Genomic DNA, 20184 nt, shown 5'->3' with positions numbered 1-20184 from the left:
CAAATTGAACAAATGTCCCTTTAAAACCTCTGAACTGACACCAAAAACGATAATACGTGTTCATAATACAACCGTCCGTGTCAGTCTGTGGTCCATATCAAGGCAAGCGTTTATATCTCTCTCCACTCGCGACATCAGTGAACTCTCGCGAGCGCACCGTGGCTTAACACGGGAGAGGGAGATGGAGAGAAATGAGGTCTGAGAAGGACCAGATGACCGTGGGCAAGGAGAAGAGTGTCGTCGAAATACAGTTTCGGGACGTCCCAAGAGAGCAAGAGGGCACCGGCCTTAACCCCAAGCAGAAAGAGGAGAAGAAAGAGGTCTTTACGAAGGTAGGCCGCCGAGCTCCTGCGGTGCGTCGCAGTGTTGTTGACGCTGCGTGGGGAAACATGGAGGAGAGCCGGAGGGGAGCGGGCTCTGCTTTCAGCACCGAGGACAGCGACGCGAGCAGGAAAGTGCTGGATTCACGACGATCCTCTGGACTTCTGCAAAACCGCCGTCGCATGAACAACGCACAGCTTCCTCCCGGTTCATTACATCATATTTCATCTGGCTGCATTTGATACGAAGACACATTATAGCTGGTCGTGTTCGCAAAGGGACGCAGGAAACGTCGAGCACGGAAGAGTCTCGAACCACGTCCGGTCCAGTCCGTCTTCTTGCGTCGCCTCGTTTAAAACACATTATACAGTGAACCCTCGTTTATCGCGGGGGTTACGTTCCAAATAGAAACCGTGATAGGTGAAATCCGTGAAGTAGGAACCTTTATTTTTTTTACAATTATTATACAATGAAATACTCCATAATACATTGAAACCAAAGAACAAAACCTTTTTACAAGCCCAAGCATTTGTTTAACAAATAAAAGTACTGCATAAATGTTTTTTTTTACAAATAACTACTGTACTGTAAAATAATAATTTTAATCATCAATACGAACTGAAGGCTTCAAATTGCTGAGATCGGCACCGCCCCACTGCGACCCGAGTCACTGGATTAGAACGGGAGGAAATGAAAAATGATTATGAAAACAAATACAAAGTACAGTAGGACAAATAGTGACTCGTGTATTTCACTGCTCTTCTGACTGAGCCGCTGCATCCTGACTCCGCTCTGCAGCGGTTCTTTCTTCTAAAGCCGGCGGTGCAGGTGTGGTTTTTCGAGAGAAGAACATAGTTATCGGTAGTTGTTGTCGCTCTTTTTTCTTCTGGGCAAAAAGATTCTTATAAACCGACATGCCACCATCGATTATTTTTAATTTGGCAAGCTGTTTTACGTACGTGTACATATTAAACCGCAACGTTATTGACAAACAGGTAGAGAAGAAGCGGAGAGACTGTTTAGCCAATCAGAATGCAGAACACAATGCACGATGCAAATCCGTGAAGTAGCGAGACCGCGAAAAGTGAACCGCGTTATAGCGAGGGTTCACTGTATATCTTATGCTCGTTTTGAAGCCCTCCAGACCCTCGTTTCCCAAATCAAAAAAAAAAAAATGATGCTGTTATTTTCAGTATTTATTCAACTACATATTGTAGTGTCAACAACGTTTCCAAAATATTACTTAAAGTGATGCCATTGAAATACGTGTATTTTGTGTGTATGTTTAAGAATACATTATTACATTTTTGTTGCCTGTTAAAAGCCTTGCATACAATTTTCCCCGGTATTTTTTTTTCCCCCTTAAAATGGGTTTGAGTCTGAAAAAAGAATCACATTCCTCACTAGCCAGTATTCTGTCTTGGCTTGTTTTAATTATATTTAGACTGTATTTAGTCATTTACTTACTTACTTACTTACATACTGCACTATTGCACCAAATAGATTGTGCTTTAAAACTTCACTCTAACAGATTTAGTATGTTTTGGTAAATAAAAAAAATTAAAAAAAATTGAGATCAGAATCGATTTTTGAGCATTTAACATGTTTGCCTGAACAACATGAGTCAGCATGAATGGCTTTGAATTAAACAGGCACTGAGGCGGTTTGCCGCCGTGGTTTCATAAAGTCGAGGTTATGTAATAGAATAAATGAAAAGGAAAATAAATTCCAACATTGAAGCGGCGAAGACCAAAATATCCGGACTTCAAAAACGTGGTGGATCCTAAATTTACCCACAACACCGCTAAATAGTGTCTTTTGCCACACCGTCCCGAACAGGTAGCCGGTAAAACTCTTGTCTTTCAAACTCCACTGCTGAGAGCTACACGGGACGACGCAAACGGCCTCTGTCACCATCCGATTTGTATTTCAGTCTGGCCTGAGAACGTCATCTCAGGAACAGTGAACCGCCTTCCTCATAGAAATATGTAATTACCTGCTTTTCTTGCTGAACGGAAGAAAAAAAAAACTACGTCTGTTTTTTACAGGTTGTGATTCGAAGGCTCCCGCCAAACCTGTCAAAGGACCAGCTAGAAGAGCAGCTAAGTCCACTTCCATCGTACGACTACTTTGAATTCTTCCCAGCAGATCAAAGGTATGAAAACGTCTGTTTGTTTGTTTGTTTTTTTAAACTTTATGATGCAAAATCCTGTTTTATGAAATGTTAATGACCTCTTCCTGTTTCCCTTCACAGCCTCTGTCCCCACCTGTTCTCCAGAGCGTATATCAATTTCAAAAACCCGGATGATATCTTGCTGTTCAGGGACCGATTTGATGGCTACGTCTTCATTGACAACAAGGGTATTTTTCATTTTCTTTACATTTATTTTGACTTTATTGCAGATGTTGAATGTTCACACGTGTTTAAATATTTATTCAGGCCAGGAGTATCCCGCGGTGGTAGAATTTGCCCCCTTCCAGAAGATTTCCAAGAAGAAGCTGAAAAAGAAAGATGCCAAAGCTGGAAGCATTGAAGAAGGTACTAAAATACAGAGCTTGAGTCATTAGAAATCTATCCTGATCAGTAGATATAATATAGAATTGATGCTTTATTCCTGCTTGGATTTTAAGATGTACGGAGATTCTGATTAATTCTGGCTGTTAAACTCTCTCAGACCCAGAATATAAGCGGTTCTTGGAGAATTACTCCTGCGATGAGGAGAAGTCTATGGCCAACCCCGAGACCCTGCTGGGGGAGATCGAGGCCAAGACCAGGGAGCTCATAGGTACAGTAAACACAGCAGATTATTTTCCTCAAAATATCAAGATTCACTTGTTTTTGAATTGCAGCTGCAGCTGTAAACTGAGTTTTGGTTTCCTGTCGTATCTGTTTGATTTCAGCCAAACGGACGACACCGCTGCTGGAGTACATCAAAAATAAGAAAATCGAGAAACAGGTACGAAAGAAAAAAGTACGAGTGGAAAGAAATGAACCGCAAATTGAATTTTAAATGGGAGAACAACTTTTTGAATGCGCTAAATCCTTTTTGACAGAGAATAAGGGAGGAGAAGAGAGAAGAGAGGAGAAGGAGAGAGCTTGAAAAGAAGCGACAAAGGGAAGAGGAAAAGAGGAAGCGACGAGAGGAAGAGAGACGCAAGCGAAAAGAGGCGGAGAAGCAGAAAAAGTTGTCTGATAAAGACATTAAAATTAAGGTATCCCTTCATCACTGAAAATCTGGTGAACTTCTTCATGTGTGGGTGCAGTGGCATTTAAGTAATCGAGTTTTCCTGCGTTATCTGCACCCCCAGCTCCTGAAGAAGAGTGACAGAGATGATGATGTGGATTCAGACCGAATGAAGGACAAAAGTGACACCGGAGAGGCGGACAGAGGGAAATGGGAGAAAGCTGGGGGACAAATGAAGTCAAAGGACCCCAAAGAAAAGTAAGGATCGTGGGGTCCTTCGCTCTAACCGGGCGGGTGTGTGAGAGGGTCACTTATTCAATACTTTGGGTGTGTAATCAAGTCATTCTCATAGTTTAAAAACATGAGCAGAATCCCATTTAACACTACAGGACACTCCCACTATATATGGATATCGGATTCCTCACCTTTTGAAAGAAGGATATAACAAAATATAGATATTAAAATTTATATACAGCTTGGTTTATAAATATAAAGTAACTGATCCAAATATTAATTTAATTTATTCCAATGGATAATTTCTGATCTGTAAAGCTTTGATATATTGCTTATCAAGTACCAATATAATAAAATAAGGCACTTTTTTTTATAGTCCTTTGATAAACATACACATAATCTATTGCTTACAGGTGAAATAGTTTTAAATGTGATCGTAAATCCACATTAAAAAAAATTTAAAAAAACAAAACAAAGGTACCAAGAAATGTCATAATCAGAAATCTGTCTAACGTCCCTGCAATCTGCACTTTGACCACTAGAGGTCAGCCTGAGAGCGACAAGGAGCAGCGAGAGCAGCACGGACGCAGACAGAGAGACAAGGATCACCGAGGGAAAGATGAAGAGAGGAAGCGACAGCGACACCACTACGAATTTGACAAGTTCATGCGCCGGAAAGATGAGACCAAATGGGGAAAGGGATACTGCCAGGACCGGGCCAAGAAAGAGGGGCACCATCACTACTCTTACTGCCCTGATGGTGGAGACAAAATGGGAAAGGAGGACAGGGAGGACCTGGGTAATAGGAAGGAGCGCCTCCGAAACAAGGTGAGCGAGAAGGTGAGCATGAGATTGGGGGGAAGGTGATCAGTAATTACTTTGGCTCTTGTGATGTAAAGTTGTAAGATATATGTTTTATATATATATATATATATATATATATATTATATATATAGATATATATAGATGATAATATATTTCAGCTTAGAGAAATCATGTCTTTTAAGTGTGGTTGTCTCATAGAAACTATCTCTTTCAGGATACCATGAACTGAATACGATAAAGCCAGCATAAAGATGGCACTTCTCAATATTCCTCAGAATACTCCGTCGATTGATCTTTGCGTTCCTAAACCTTAAATAATAATATTAAACTTTATTTGCATTGCCCCTTTCATGCAAAAAGGCAGCTCAAAATGCTTTACAGTAAGACACGCAGGGTTTCACATATAAACAGATATGAGAGACTATAAAAGCAGGTTAAAATGTCATTTAGAAATATAAAAAGAAATCAAATGTATGAGAACAGATGAAATTAAACACAAGACAACATTAATACAATGGAATAGAAAATGCATTTTAAAGGCTCGTTGTTGCAAAGTGCAGACAAGTGAGAGAGATTCGAGATGGATAGTTCAGGTCAACATGAATACAGTAAAACGACACGTGTCATGTTTTTATTCAAATGTGGATACTACATGACCCTCGATGTGATTTGCTCACTTGCAGTTTGTTTTCACACGTTCATCTTTCTTCCCAAACCAACGCTGACTCATGCGGCATCGTTTGAATCCGTTCTCGTCACGTGCTGGGCAGATCCTTCCGGAGCCACAAACTACTTCTCCCCAAATATGCGCTAGTAATTCCCTGTCGGACTGTAAAACTGTAAACACACTTTAATGTGTAAAATCAGTTCCCCTTTAAGAAATAGCATGATGACGGGTACCCGAACTTGAAAGTCAGATCTCCTCTGCTGCCTCCCGGTCTCCTAACGAGCCTGCAGCTGCTCCCCAGCACCAGATCTGTGTGCAATCCTAATCACGTGCTCAAATAATTACAACAGCATTGAGAAACAACAGAGCGTCCCGGTGGTTCAGGAGTAAACGCCGTCAGACAGCCTGCTTCCTCCTGTGATCTCAGTTCTTTGTGGAAGTCTGTGAAGGACCTGTGAAGTCAGGCAACCACGGTGTTTGCTCCACCTGTTTGGCCCAGTGCGTGCTGGGATACACGTGTGGCCTGTGAAAAGACTTACCGGACAAAGAAAATGGCTGCGTGTGCTGCTTGTCTCTCCCATGTCCCTGCTCTCTCGTCCCCCTGCAGGACCGTCCCGCCATGCAGCTCTACCAGCCGGGCGCTCGCAACAGGAAGCGCATGAGCTCGTCGGGCAAAGGCTACGACTGCATCCCCGCGGGCCACTCGCCCGAACCCCGGGCGGAGCTTTGCTACGATGTTGTCACCATGGCAACGGGGCTGGAGAAAGCGTTTGAGAAAGGCAAAGACGATCAGTGAGCGGGCTGGACGTTTTTTTTTTTTTGGGGGGGGGGGGGGGGAATATAAATCAATTATTCAGCTTTTCCGGCGAAGTCGATAGCGACAGCTTTGACCTGTTATCGCTGAGCTTTCATTGGGACTAAAATACCCCGCTGAGGAAGAAAGGCACTTCCAAAGCAAACAGTCTTCAAACAGTCATTTCCATCAGTATTAGGTCTCATAAAATTCAGAGCCTCTAAGGGTTTTTTTTTGTTTTGTTTTGCCGGAGTACGAAGATTTGAATAGTTCTGGGAAGGGGGACAACCATGCGTAATTACCAGAATTATAGCACAAGCGTTAACTTAGTTTGCCCCCGTTTTAAGTTACATTTTACACAACGTGCTTCGTTCCGACTCACTGATTTGCACAGAATTTTTTTGTTTTTTTATTTGAATGAAATGGCAACTATTTTCTGACTTGATCTGCACTCGAGGCGGTTCAGCGTCACTCCCTCCCGGTTGTGGTTTTGAAGCGTGCTCCACTTGTTGTCCCCATCAACAGTCTGCTGGTGAAACCAAGACCTCGTCGTCTGCTGAACCTGGATGTTTCTAAAGATCCTATAGATTTTATTTAAAAAAAAAAAATAAAAAAAAACCTAAAAACTAATGTAAATAGAAGCTAAAGACAATGGATGTAGGGAATGTAAAAGAAAGAAAATGCTGCGGGTACTACAAGGTGTGCAAAATGAGTGAACGAGAGAAAGAGTTACGATGACGAGGCTTCACGTTAACGTGTTTTATGTACGTCTTATTCAGTCCATGTTATCCTGGGTTGTCATAGAAAGAAAAAAAAAAAAGAGACATAGTTTTATGTGAGCCGAGCTTTACATGATTACCATCGCGAGCCGCGAAGAACACATTCTCTAGATTTCTATAAAGCATTTCCTAAGAAGAAATTAAATGATAAAGTACGACACCAGTCAGCGACAATGATTCATTAATTTTCTACGCCGTTTGCATGGTTTTCTATTCACGCCGTCAAGTAAATGTCAAGGAGACGTGAAAAATATTCGTAAAGTACTGCAGTCGTTCTACCAGCCTTATTTTTTTTTTGCACGCGACCCAACGTTTGTCTGTAATACCTGTGATACCTCTTGTGTCATTATTTTCTCCTTGAGTTGTGATAAAAAATAAAGCTCCTCTTCTGTTGGAAGTGTCTCGGCAGTTATTGCGGTGCGTTCGCGGCCGTTTGGGTGAGGCCATCTATGCCTGCATCACAGCCCTCAAGACAAATGAACAGAAGGCAGATATGACTCAATCAGCGTTTGCAGTTTTCATAAATGACGTCTCAGTAGGTGTCGACGCTGTTTCAGGTTCGGTGCTGAAGGAAAGTTATCCGAACCCAAAACTCTGCCTTGATCTCAATACGTGTTCAAAGTCGAGATCACGGCGACACTGGAAGGGCACGCGTGTCGATGTTTTACGATTGTTGGCAATGATAAAAAAAAAAAAAAATTTAAAAAAAAAAATCCGAAATGTCTTTCTGTGGTATTCGTAAAAAAATTAAAAAAAATTAAAAAAAAATTCACACTCTCACCGAGACAAAAGCAGAACTATCATAACAGGAAGCCAGCAGCGTGGAAACATACATACACAACGTTGCGAGAATCTCGTGAAAGAGTTGAAATCTCGCGCTCACTTTCACTCGATAACAACACCTTTCAGACCAGCGCGACACGTGTCGTCTGTGATCGTCGGCGTCTACTGAGGTCGGAAAACTCTCGGTGTTGTGGTGTCCTTGACACTTCTTGAGAAGCATCTACTCGTGATATAAATCACACTCGTACACTTGTGGACCTTCAAACATTTGCATCTGTGTCACAGCAATAGTGGCATCTCTCCCTGTTTCGCTCACATCAATAACACGCGTGTGAGTGAGTGAAAGGGAAAAGTCACACCCGATGGATGACACATTGGAAACTCCGGGGACTTTGAATGGCAATTAAATATATATATATATATAGCTTTTTCTACATTTCCCTTCTCGTTTCAAATAAGCTGTGGTGCTCAATCACACTATGGAGATAAATCAACGAACCACAGGAGGAGGTGTAAGACAACCACACAGGTGAACAGGATGAGTAAATGCATCGACAGCATGTGGAGCGCTCGTCGGTGGGGTGGGGGAGTCTTCGCTGTCATTTCCAAGACTGAATCTAACGGATGGCAGTTGGTAGGATGATTGTCACATGACCCTTCCCTCCTCTCTCTCTCTCTGACACTAGGAAGTTCAAACCCCATTTCCTTTCCAGCCTACTGTTACAGTATCTGTACCCCCATTTGCAACCGACACTCACATTGCTTATCTGCCTGCAGTCTTGTCTTCCTCCGTCTCCACAAAGGTGAGTTTTCAACAGACTTTTACTGAAATTTCAGCCCTGTGATCAATTCTCAGTGTTAATATTGCCCTGAAATGGTCCTAAAACGCACCACCTGTCACTTGCTTTATGCATTATCTCTCAGTATTGTTTTTTTTCTTGGATTTATGTGTTCTTTTACCTCATCAGTAAAAAGCCATTTGGTCAACATTTGTTTTTGTTTTTTTATGTGTTTAGTGACTTCAAATTGGGTTGAAAACAGGAAACCACAATTTTCTTTTAACAAAAGTTTTTTGTTTTTTTTTTTGCACAGAAAAAACTAATAAGACAGTTGCCACAAGAATTAAACAGACTTAGATCCAAGATGTGTGCAAAATGCTGAAAAAAATGAAACATTATAGTATAATGATATATCCTATCAAAATGATACAACATAAATGTATCAAGGAGGAAAGAAGGTGAAACATGAATAAAAATAACTAACCTATTTAGAAATGATACAAAAATAGTGTTGAATATGTTACGTGAGTCGTGTTGTAGCCATTAATTGTGACAATTTGGACATTGTTGTGTTAAAAGTGGACTGGCATTTACTTAACTTGGCCATGACTTAAGAAAGCGTGGGTGCTTTCCTCACCACAGTTTGGGTTTGTGGTGAGTGACCCAACAGTGTCAGAGAAAGTGTTTCTATTCCTCAATTATTTTTTTTTCCCCTGAAGGGGTTAATCAGCATGCTGCAAAGTAAAAAGAAAATCGGTTTTGTTTCATCTCACAGTTTAAGGTCTTTAGGTTGAATTAACAGCCGCAATTGTGACTCAAGTGCCCCCCAAAAAAATCACACGCTTCAACTGTTAAAGTGCCAGGCGCGACAGTTGAGACATTTTGCAATAAAGCAAGCATGCCCATTTCCTGTGTGAAAACTCCACCCAACATGCGTGATACCCACTTGCAAACCATGGAGAGTCATCTTGTAATGGTATTTGTTTCACACCTTGAGATGAATCAGTTTATCTCATGCGCAGAAGTAAAGTTGCATGCATCGCTTCGGGAAAAGATCGACTGCAGTTTGTTTTTTTCCTTTCTTGTGGCTCCTGAAGTCGGGTTTTTTTTTCTGCTTTTTCATTTAAGTATTACTAAAAGGTATTACAGCACAGGCACAGATTAAAGTGCACATTATATTGCTTTATTTTCAGCCGTATTTTGTAAAAATGTTGAATTGTCTTCCGCGAGCCTCACAAACTTTTGTTAAACCTTGGCACACAGGTGATGAGAGCCCATTCCCACCCAATCATGACGGGGAACTCCAGCAGCTCCAAGCTAGACAACGCCACCCTACTTGTCTTCCAGGATGTAAACAGCAGCATCGCCATGTCCGTGGTCTACCTCATTGTCACTGCCATCAACCTGACAGGAAACGGCCTGTCCATGTGGCTCCTCCTCTTTCACACCTCCCCCAAGACTCCCTCCATCATCTTCATGATTAATCTCACCCTCACCGACTTGGCTGTCGGCGCTGCCCTGCCCTTCCAGGTCGCCTACCAGCTCCAAGGATACCACTGGTCTCTGGGGCCGAAGATGTGCAGGTAGTGTTTATGGTGATGTTGGATTACAGGGGGGGAAACAACGTTCTGTTCAAAAGCATCAAAATCCATAAAAGCACCTCTAAAGCTCAACTATAAACATGACATATCTTATTTGTTGTTGTTGTTGTTTAATCTGCACAAGACTTTGACTGTAACAGTGACAACAAAGTTATGTTACAGTTGATAAACTGAGGTTTAGATGCGTGACTATTTCTTGACAGGAGATTGTGGGGATTTTCTCAGTCTCCTCTGGTTGCCAGGCAACCTCACAATGGCAACAAGACTCCAGGAATTCTCCTTATGAAATTACAACGGGTCATTTTTATTTCATTTTTGTACATATTTAACAAATAAGAGGGTTGCTACCTTTTAGGCAGAGATGCGCAGTTTCCGGTCTTTACGCTAAGCTAACCGACTTGTGACTGTAGCACATTGAAAAGACAGAAATGAGAGCAGAACCCATTTTAATGTGTATCCCAAATTGTCAAACTATTTCCTCAGTGATTTAATTTCCTATAACGAGTCATTAAAAAACACACACGCCCCTTTCTCCTCACAGCGTTCTGACGCTCGGCTTCTACACCAACATGTACTGCTCCATCCTGACAATGATGGCCATCGGCGTTGACCGTTACCTGGGCATCGTCAGACCGATGCTCTTCAGACAGACCAGGGAGAGGAAGTCCATCGCGCTCGTCAGCTGCTTCCTCATGTGGGGTTTGGTCCTGAGTGTTCTCTACCCGCTGATGACCACGGACCTGACCTATGACATCCCCGAACTCGGGATTACCACGTGCTTCGACGTGCTGAAGAAAAACATGCTCCCGTCCCAGTCCGCCTGGGTGGCCTTCCTGTTCACCATGGTGTTCGTCCTCTTCCTCTTCCCCTTCTGTGTCACAACATTCTGCTACGTCAGTGTCATACGCAAGCTGACCCGCGACTCCAGGACAGCTCAGAAAGAGATAGCAATACGTCTGGCTTTCATTGTTCTCCTGGTCTTCACCATCTGCTTTGCTCCCAACAATTTCCTCCTGTTGGCTCACGCCGTGCTTAAAATCTTCTATGACAAGTCTCTCTACATGGCCTACAAAATGTCCCTCTGTTTGAGCTGCCTGAACAGCTGCCTCGATCCGTTCATTTACTACTTTGCCTCAAAGGATTTCAGGCAAAAGTTGAGAGGGATAATGAACCTGCACAGCCTGAGCAGTGCAGACTCCATGATGATATAGCACAAAGAGAATTTGTTCTCGACACAATTAGCTTCTGAAAGTCAAGAGAGAGAAAACAGCAAGGTGTGTTTGATGCCACAGCCGCTCCAGCATGGAGAAAGAGGAAAAAGGCCGAAGACAGGAAGTGTGTCAGAGAGCTAGAGAGCGTGTTAGTGGATGACCAAAGTTACGACATCCTCCCTTCGGTCAAACTTATTTTTACATTAGGTTCTTGTCATGTGAGATACAGGACAAATGAAAATGGAGAGTAGCTGACTCTCTTTGTCAACCACAGCTTTAAATCATTCTTGTGTTGGCCTCCCCTGTGTTATTTTAAACTGAAAAAAAAAAATTGTTTTGCCGTTATACTTGTGTATCTTACACATGCATCACAACAGTTATTTGGAGAAAATAATGTAGCAAAAATGTGAATCAAATGTAAATAAAATGTATGTGTTTTATGAGCCTTATCTGCCTGAACAAAGTTGACTTTTAATGTTTGTTTGTTTGTTTTATCATTATCTTTGTACATTTATCTGTAAATATTGCTGTTCCAAACTTTGTTTTCACTGTTTCCTTCCTTTGCAAAAATAAAGCTATTATTATATGTATTATTATTATAAGTTGAATTATTTTACATTTATTATTATTATTATTATTATTCTAAGTAGTAACAGTAAGTGGCACAAGTAGTTTTTTGCATTATATACGTACATCTGGTGGACCCGCCTACTTCATGCAACGTCATCACGTATGCGCCGTGACGCCGTGACGTCCTCAGCACGCAGCTACAGCTGACAGTTTCCTGACTTGTGCAGCAGGTAAGAGAAACAGCTGCTGACTGTCTACCTAATTTTTAAACCTACGTGTGTGTAACTTAACCGTGTGATGATAAATTATGTTTATTTATTACCTTTAATACTTACTACTGTAATTACAGAGTTGAGATTTCTCTTGCAGTACTTGCTGCAGCTCACTGTCTTCTTTTTTTTTTTTTTTAATTTTTATAATGCCACGTTGCGTATGCATGAGATATATTGACCAAAAGCTGCAAGTAAACACTATTGTGCTTATAGATTAACCGATTAAAGAGACATCTTCAAACTACCCGTTTTGTCCAGAATCCAAATGTACTCAATTAAACACGAATATGAAACACAGACAAGCAGCAAATCATCACGTTAGATCAGCTTGAATTTCCTTAAGAAATGACTTCCAATCGATCAGGTGAACATCAATGTGGATTGATTATGTGACGGACGGTCTCTGCATTGAATGTCCTCTGTGAACCGCTGCAGCCACCCGATTCCTTTTTTTTTTTTTTTTTTTTTTTTTTGCCGAGTTGTTTGACAGAAATGAGGCCACATCTGTAATGTTTAACTGTGTTCGCCTCAGACGAGAAGAAGGCCCACCATGATGCTGAACCCAGTCGTCTCCAAGCTCTCCGGTAAACTGGTTGTTCTGGCCAGCGCTTCTCCCAGGAGACTGGAGATCCTCCGCAATGCCGTGTGTATTTCCCTCATTACTCACTAGACTGCAGGTTGATCACAACAGCTGATCTGACTGGAAACACGTTAAGTTGTTAATATGTAAATAGGAGTTGGGCTTCGACTCTCCTTTTGGTTCCCACAAGTTTTCTGATCACAGCTATTGTGTTAATCTGAGCGTGAATGTTAAGTCTGTTTAGTAATGCATGTCCTAATATGGTCTAACAAGGGGACTTTGGATCAATTTAGCTTAATTCAGGCTTTTTTTTTCTTTCTTTTTTTTACCCCTCCTGTGATTTTTTTTTTCTTTCTTTCTTGTTGTAGGTTATATAAGAAATGAACACATCAAAACAAACTATTCTTTCTACAGTTTTTAATGGTGTGAAAAAGGGAACGTGGATTTGTATGCGTCTCATTAGGTGTAATGCCGCCTGAATTATTGGATAAAAAGTATTTAAGAGAGATTGGAGACAAACGGGGTAAACAAAGCGAATGAAGTTAAGCAGCAGGGTGGAGGAGTATTTATTGGCTTATATGTTTAAACACGCACACTCGCACAGTTTTGTTTGTATGTATCGAGATGGAGGTGTAAATGCACGTACAGAAGTATATCTCACCTTCTCTTTACTGTACAAAGGACAGATCTATATTTGCTCATTTCTGATGCTCACCGCACCTACGGCAGCTACACCCAGTGAAGTATGCGTGATGAACCCACTGTAGACATCGTCACATGTTTTAATTAAAGCATAGAAAAAAGGCAGACTTGTCTACAATAAGAAAATCAAAGTCACAGAGGGAAAACCAGGATGTATGGACAAGCAAAACGGTGAATTATAGTGCTGCTAACTACAGATTACGGGCCTTTATAGCACATAGTAAAACAGAAGGTTTAACCTGGGCTGACTAAAGGAATAATGCTTATTCATTAATGAGTGTTTTCTTTTTGCTTTGTGGTCTCTTACGTGTCAGGGTTTGCGTTTTGAGGTTGTACCGTCCTGGTTTAAAGAAACACTCGATAAGGGGCTTTTCAAGGCTCCACATGAGTATGCTGTGGAGACGGCCAAGCAGAAGGCCCTGGAGGTGGCCCGGAGGATGCCCTTTGTGAGTTCAGCTACTTGTTGTGTGGCTAGCAGTATGAATTTTGTTCCTGTAGAGAGACATTAAAGAACATATTATGTCCTGTTCATTTGCTTTTAGAAACACCTGAAAACTCCAGACATAGTAATTGGAGCAGATACCATTGTGGTAAGATAAACATTACAGCATTTGCTTATTGCCTGCAATAAAGGTTTTATGCGTATGTATTTACATTGTCTTCTCTTGTCTGTCATTTCCACAGACTGTAGACGGTATGATTCTGGAGAAGCCAGTGGACAAAAATGATGCATACAGGATGCTGTCCAGGTCAGTATCAATTACATGTTGTCAGAATTAACATTCAAAAAACTAAAATGGACCGGGTCTTTTAAAAAATATATATATATATTTTCTCTCCGCTATCTTTATTTTTTCTCTTCCAGCCTGAGTGGTAAAGAGCACAGCGTCTTCACTGGTGTAGCTGTCGTCCTCTGCCATGAGAAAGAAAGTAAGTCTCATCTCGGTAACCGTCGGACTTAAAAGAAAAAAAGTAAATCAAAAAACGAAACCGGAACGCATGATTTTTATGCTGAGCTTTTATCGGCCAAATGTAGTATTTCTATTTCACCTCCAGACGATGAAGTGGATTACCAGCTGATAGACTTCTACGAAGAAACAAAGGTGAAGTTTGCTGATCTCTCCGAAGAAATGCTGTGGGAGTACATCAATAGTGGTGAACCCATGTGAGTGTGAACATTTGAACTCTCCCATATGGATGTCGCAGCTATCGATCGTTCCCGGTTTAGTGACCCGACCAAGCACTCGATCGATCGAGGTCATTTAAGCATGCGAGCTCCGTGAACCTGTTGCTTTTTGGACTTTGATGGCGGAGTTTATTTGCATCTGTGTTTGTCTTGTCTGATCTGACATGGTTTGTGTTTGGACTCGGGTCAGTAGGAGTATACGAGTATATTTGAAGAATGCCTCAGCCTTTGTGTTGTATTAGTGCCGGGTACGTGAAGTCCGTCTGTCTCTGTGTGTTTGTGTGCGTCAGGGACAAGGCCGGCGGCTACGGTATTCAGGCTCTCGGGGGCATGCTGGTGGAGTATGTCCATGGAGACTTCCTCAATGTTGTGGGTTTCCCCTTGAACCACTTCTGCAAACAGCTCGGCCTCATTTACAACCACTGCACCTCCTCTTCGGACAACAGCACTCACTCAGTGGCCGCTCAGCCCCGGCCCAACCTGCCGCCTCAGTCCAGCCAGAGCTCGGCAGCCAAGCACAAATCCTCCTCCCCTCTCAGACCCGACGGTGCCGCTGACAGTCAAACACACCACAATCGGCACACCCCGTCAGCCAGTCTGGTCCATAAAGTTAGTTCTTCTCACTGTAGGACCAAAATCTGTTCCCTTTTTTGTTGTTGTTTTTTTTGTTTTAAATCATCTTTAAACATAAAACAATCTCCTCTTCTAGGTGAAAAGGAAAGGAAGCGAAAGTGAAGTGCGGGAGAGCAGCCGGACGTCAGTCAACAGCGTGTCGAAACATGCGGATGGTAGAAAGGTGGCGCTCCATGACTCCGAGAGTACAACATCACCGCTGATAACGAGCAGAGAGAAGGCGACGAGCTGACGCACCAAGACGGTGTACCGAACAAAGAAGACTTGGAGCGAATCACTGCACTGATGGATGGATTCAAAGCCTCGAAGGTAATTTGGTGTCTGCGTATTAAAGCCCTGCGTGATGACAGTAAAATATCAACTTTTATTATTCCTCATTTTTGTAGTGGATTTCTGCAGGGTGTAATTTAATTAAGCAACTTAACACGCGTATTCACTTTCTGGCTGGGCGTTCGATAGAAGGCTTGATGCCACTCTTGTATAGGGCGGGTTTTACAGAGGGGTTGTGTGCTGCACTGTTTTTTGTTCAGCTGCGGTGACTTCCTGTCATCTGTGCTGGTTGCCTGGCAATGTATCCATGATACAGATTAAATAAAGGAGTTGTACAGCGACTGCAGATACAAAAGCTTGGGCGAGTTTCATATTCGTTGATTCAGATTCAGTGACTAGAAGTAAACACAAACCTTGCAGCTGTACCAGAAACTGCACATAAAAGTGTTCGCAGCTTCCAGGTCTAAAGAATGAGGCCGATACAGAAGTGCAATACCACCGAGTGCCACTGGAGTTGGGCTCCAAAAAGCCTCTTAACTCCATAGACTCCCATTCAACTAGTCTCACGAAATACAAAGTCAATCATTTTTTTGGTCATTTTGGTCTTTTTAGTCCCTCTTTTAGTTCCTCTTTTAGTCCCTCTTGCGGGTCTGTTTGATTGACACGCCTGTTGTGTAGTCTGGTTTCTGCTCTTTGTGGGCGGGACGTAGTATCGTCAGCTTTCCAATCAGATCGAGGCCGATCCACCGCTCGCCCAAATATGGTCACTGCCGGCTCCAGACCGCTCCGAGCAGAATATTTCCTCTCTGATGTTTAACAGTTGGCAGGTTGTTCTTTTTCTTAAGTGCTGCTCTTATTTTTCCAAACACACCGTTAATTATTGTTGGCAGAGAGCTAAATATGAACTTTATCTGACCACAGCGCTTGTTTCCAAAATGGTTCTGGCTCATCCAGATGACTCTTTGCTTGTTTAAGACTTTGGCCTTTGTGATTAAGTATCCGGTAAAAATGTACTTTCACGTCAACCCTGTTTTTGGAGCAAAAACGGATGCCTGTGTTTCCAGCACAAGTGCAGTTTATAGTGACACAAAGTGAGCAATAGAGATCCATTCAATCAGCTAGATACTCTTATCCTTGAGGGTTACCGGGGCGATGGAGTCTAGCCTATACCAGCTCACACAGGGCACGAGGTCACGGGGCTGACACACAGACAACTATAGACAACTACACTGACTTTAGAGTCTGCAGTTAACCAGAGTAAACCCGGGCAGGAGCAGTGATGACGTGCAAACTCCACCCCAGAGCTTGTTCTTATCTCACAGACAGATTAGAATTGTTTCCCAAAACGTTGAATCATTCCTGAAGAAACGTATTAATAGTCTGTTCGGACCTGTAATGTCCTGGATGGAACCGTAGTGGAACAAAGGAAGTAATGCACTTTTTTTTTTTACTGCAACGTTATCGTCACTCCACACGTGTTCCTTAATCTATTTAGAACCAGGAAATGTGTGTTTTTGCATCGTCCAACATCACATATCACGTCAATAAAATCGTACTTCTGCATCCCTTCTGCCTTCCCAAATATGTTGCAGGCGCTCTTTACAGCATCTAGGCTGAGTGTGTTCGACGTGCTGCACGGCTCGCCGGGGCTGGAAGCAGCACAGGTGGCCCAGGAGATCAAAGCCTCTGTGAAGGGGACTGAATGCCTGCTGGAGGCCTGCGTGTCTCTGGGACTGTTAAAGAGCAAAGACAGAAGTAAGTCTGCTCTCCAGATAATTACATGACGGTAACTTTTTTTTTTTTCTTTCTTCCCTTTCCTTCACTTGAAGTGGACCTCGCGTTGTTTTCTGTCGTCTCTGTTTCCAGCGGGCACAAAGCCGGCGTACGAGAACACCGATCTGGCCGAGCGGTTCCTGCGCTCGGATGCTGTTTTTTCTCTGCACGGATACATCCAGCACTGTAACGACACCGTGTGGCCGCTTTTCTCCCACCTTGAGAGTGCTGTGCAGGAGGGAACCACCCAGCACGAGAGGGCCTTCGGCAACAAATCAAAAGACGTGACTCAGGTGACGATTTAAATCGGCGTCCGATTTACAAAGTGCAGATGGGATCGTATTCAAAATGTTTAACGAATGCTATTCCTCCCTGCGTCTCCATTTAAAGGACAAACTGCGGTTCATGAAAGCCATGCACTGCGTCGCCGAAGTTACAGGAAGAAGTGTAGCAACAGCCTTCGACCTGTCCAATTATAAAACGGCTTGTGACCTCGGAGGTGAGGAAAAGGATGCAGAAGTCCACGTTTGGGTCTTATGATAAGAAACTCTTCTCCTACATGTCATCTTTTTGTGTTTCCAGGATGCACTGGTGCCATGGCCCATGAGTTCACTACAGCCCATCCTGGCTTGTCTGTAATAGTGTTTGACTTGCCTGCTGTTGTTGAATTGAGGGAACATTTCCATCCACCTCACTCAGACAACAGGGTGTCCTTTGTAGCAGGTCAGCTGTCACTCTTTATTTACACTAGAAATACATTTTAAAAAAAAAGTTCCGAGACTGCTCCTGTTGTGCGTGAACGGTGAGCAGCACCATGGTGTGCACGGATCAAAGAGAAGCTATACAACTTTGTGAGTAGGTGTTCCAAGTTTTGTCGCTTCATCATCACCACTACCCGAGTTCAACACTTTTTTTGGTGACTTCTGGTCCGGGTGCATCGGCCATTTCTCCACGGACTCGATCGGATGACATTTTGTGTCCAACTCAGGAAATCTGTAACGTAAAGCCTTGTAATGCTTCAGGAAGCACAGGGCATTGGAGCAATGATCCAGGCGAGGTGGTTTGAGCGGCAGAATTGTCCAGGACTGGAAAAAAAAAAAAAAAGTGCAACCGGGGCGGTTTTCGTCACCGGGTCAGACTTTCAACGTCGAGTTCAGCTGTGAAGTTCTGAAGCGTCCGATGGGGAAACATTCGGTGCAAACAACCTCAACGTTTGGTTCTCCGGCATGACATCACGCCCGCTCACAGCGCGTTGAAGACACACGAGTTCCGCGCCCGCGCAATCGTCCCTCCCCAGCAACTTCTTTCTGTTCCCTAAAACCTCCAGACTGAATTGGATGTGTGCTTTCCGCAGAGGTTTCAGGTTCACGCCAAAAGCAATGCCGCACCTGGTCCAGTGGTCACGAAACCGCGTGTAACTCGGGTGCCGATGACGATCGAGCGACATAACTTAATACTTCCTCACAAGTGTTTCATCTTCCTCCGGCTCCGTCCACGTCGCTGTTCAGCACGCGCAGTCTCTGAGCGGTCGGATCCACCCTCGTATGTTTAAAAGTTGAACGCTACAGTGTAATTAGCTCATACGGTTGGTCTTACTTGTGTCTTTGTCCCTGCGGTGTGAACAGGAGACTTTTTTAAAGATGAGCTGCCCAAAACAGACTTGTACATCCTGGCGAGAATTCTTCACGACTGGTCTGATGAGAAAGTGAATCTTCTGCTGAGCAAAATCGCAGCTGCATGCAGACCAGGTAAAATTCTTCAAGGCGTTTTTAGTCTTTTCATTTGAAACTTTTTTTTTTTTTTTTTACTACATGAACAATAAATGCTAACATAACTACATACAACATAACAACAACAAAAAAAATTATTGTATGTTGAGTATGTTCTCAGTTGCGTGTCAGTTAAACCTCTATAGAGTTTCCAGATTTTAATTTCATTTAATTTTTACTGATTACTTCTCGCTGTGGTGAAATCAGACGTGGAGTCAGCTGCCGCATTGTTTGATAAAAAATTAAAAAAAAAAAACGCCCTGCAAGTTTCAGGAAGACTATCATGATCGGTGTTCAGCTCGTACAAACACTGAAAAAGATTTAACCTTTTGAAAACCTGACAGAGAAACGGTTGAAGTTCAAAGCCTAAATGTGACTGTTCTCTAAAGTTGTGTGTCTGCGTTTGCGTCCTGCTGCCAGGCTGCGGACTCCTGCTGAGCGAGATCTTTCTGGACGAAGGCCGGCGGGGGCCGAGTCGTGGGCTGCTGCAGGCCCTCAGCATGTGTGAGGGGAGGCAGAGGAGCGCGACGGAATACAGGCGGCTTTTAAAGAGCCACGGTTTCATCGCGGCGCACGTCAGACACACAGACAACCTGCTGGATGCCATGCTCTGCGTCAAAGCGTGAGCGGCAAACACGCTTAACGACACGCGTGACGCACGGTGCACTGTATGTTGTAGGTAACCGCGACCGAAAGTCGAGGACCGAGGTGAGGGATCTCTTTACACGCGATTGTGTCAAAACAAGCCGGAGAACCAATAAAAGGTGACATAATATTTAACATTTACATGTTTGTTGTTGTGTGAAGCTTCAAATTGGAACTCTTGTGCGTTGAGCCTCAGGACGTGTTGTGGTCTCTTAGTGAACTTGCATCCTTTTTTTTTAATTTTTTCTTTCTTGGTGTCCAACGGCTCGTACAACTCGCCGTACACCTTTGTTCTCTCGTTGCTTCACCCCACGTCCCCTTGTGCTCCTGCGTCTTCGACCGACCTCGTCCTGTGCATGCTTCCCTGTAACTTCCACCAACCGAGACTCCTTTTCCTCCTTCCTCTTGTCCAGGTGACACTCAAAGCACCTTTTCCTCCACGTGTCTCTCTCTCTCTCTCTCTCTCTCTCTCTCTCTCTCTCTCACCACTTCTGCAGCCATCTGCTGCAGCCTCCCCCACCCCACCCATTCCTCCCCCCCCTCCCCCTTCTTCTGCACAGCTTGGCACGCCAGCAAACGTCCGATCTGACAAAGCAGTACAGGGGC

At 43.3% G+C, this 20184-nt stretch overlaps 3 protein-coding genes across 4 annotated transcripts; all 3 read left to right on the top strand.

Moving 5' to 3' along the window:
- The first annotated feature begins 145 nt into the window (after positions 1 to 145).
- Positions 146 to 7197, top strand: upf3a (UPF3A regulator of nonsense mediated mRNA decay). 2 transcript variants are annotated; one of them, XM_069706965.1, is made up of 10 exons: positions 146 to 332; positions 2370 to 2476; positions 2576 to 2682; positions 2762 to 2860; positions 2997 to 3107; positions 3223 to 3278; positions 3376 to 3534; positions 3631 to 3764; positions 4283 to 4568; positions 5840 to 7197. In XM_069706965.1, exons 1-10 carry the CDS (start codon positions 192 to 194, stop codon positions 6026 to 6028), a joined length of 1389 nt encoding a protein of 462 aa, XP_069563066.1. In that variant the 5' UTR covers positions 146 to 191; the 3' UTR covers positions 6029 to 7197. The 2 variants fall into 2 exon arrangements, with proteins under 2 accessions (XP_069563066.1, XP_069563065.1); XM_069706964.1 differs by having other exon boundaries at positions 4283 to 4580.
- Positions 7198 to 7285: 88 nt separating this feature from the next.
- p2ry8 (P2Y receptor family member 8) lies at positions 7286 to 11772 on the top strand. The gene is made up of 3 exons (XM_069706967.1): positions 7286 to 8390; positions 9630 to 9949; positions 10509 to 11772. The coding sequence occupies exons 2-3, from the start codon at positions 9633 to 9635 to the stop codon at positions 11176 to 11178; spliced, it is 987 nt and encodes a 328-aa protein (XP_069563068.1). The 5' UTR covers positions 7286 to 8390; positions 9630 to 9632; the 3' UTR covers positions 11179 to 11772.
- Positions 11773 to 11929: 157 nt separating this feature from the next.
- On the top strand, positions 11930 to 19713 carry asmtl (acetylserotonin O-methyltransferase-like). Its single transcript, XM_069706925.1, is given in 16 exon segments — positions 11930 to 11978; positions 12553 to 12663; positions 13617 to 13748; positions 13845 to 13892; positions 13987 to 14051; positions 14168 to 14232; positions 14359 to 14467; positions 14779 to 15097; positions 15198 to 15323; positions 15326 to 15430; positions 16984 to 17146; positions 17258 to 17457; positions 17555 to 17663; positions 17747 to 17887; positions 18790 to 18912; positions 19354 to 19713. Coding segments are annotated over 15 exon segments (2004 nt in total). The 5' UTR covers positions 11930 to 11978; positions 12553 to 12570; the 3' UTR covers positions 19560 to 19713.
- The last annotated feature ends 471 nt before the right edge of the window (positions 19714 to 20184 follow it).

The sequence above is a fragment of the Brachyistius frenatus genome, unplaced genomic scaffold (assembly GCF_029030835.1).
Source record: "Brachyistius frenatus isolate BFR_SWC_R1_liver_20210118 unplaced genomic scaffold, ASM2903083v1 Contig_66, whole genome shotgun sequence".
NCBI lineage: Eukaryota > Metazoa > Chordata > Actinopteri > Embiotocidae > Brachyistius > Brachyistius frenatus.
This window is presented reverse-complemented; position numbering and strand designations above follow the sequence as displayed.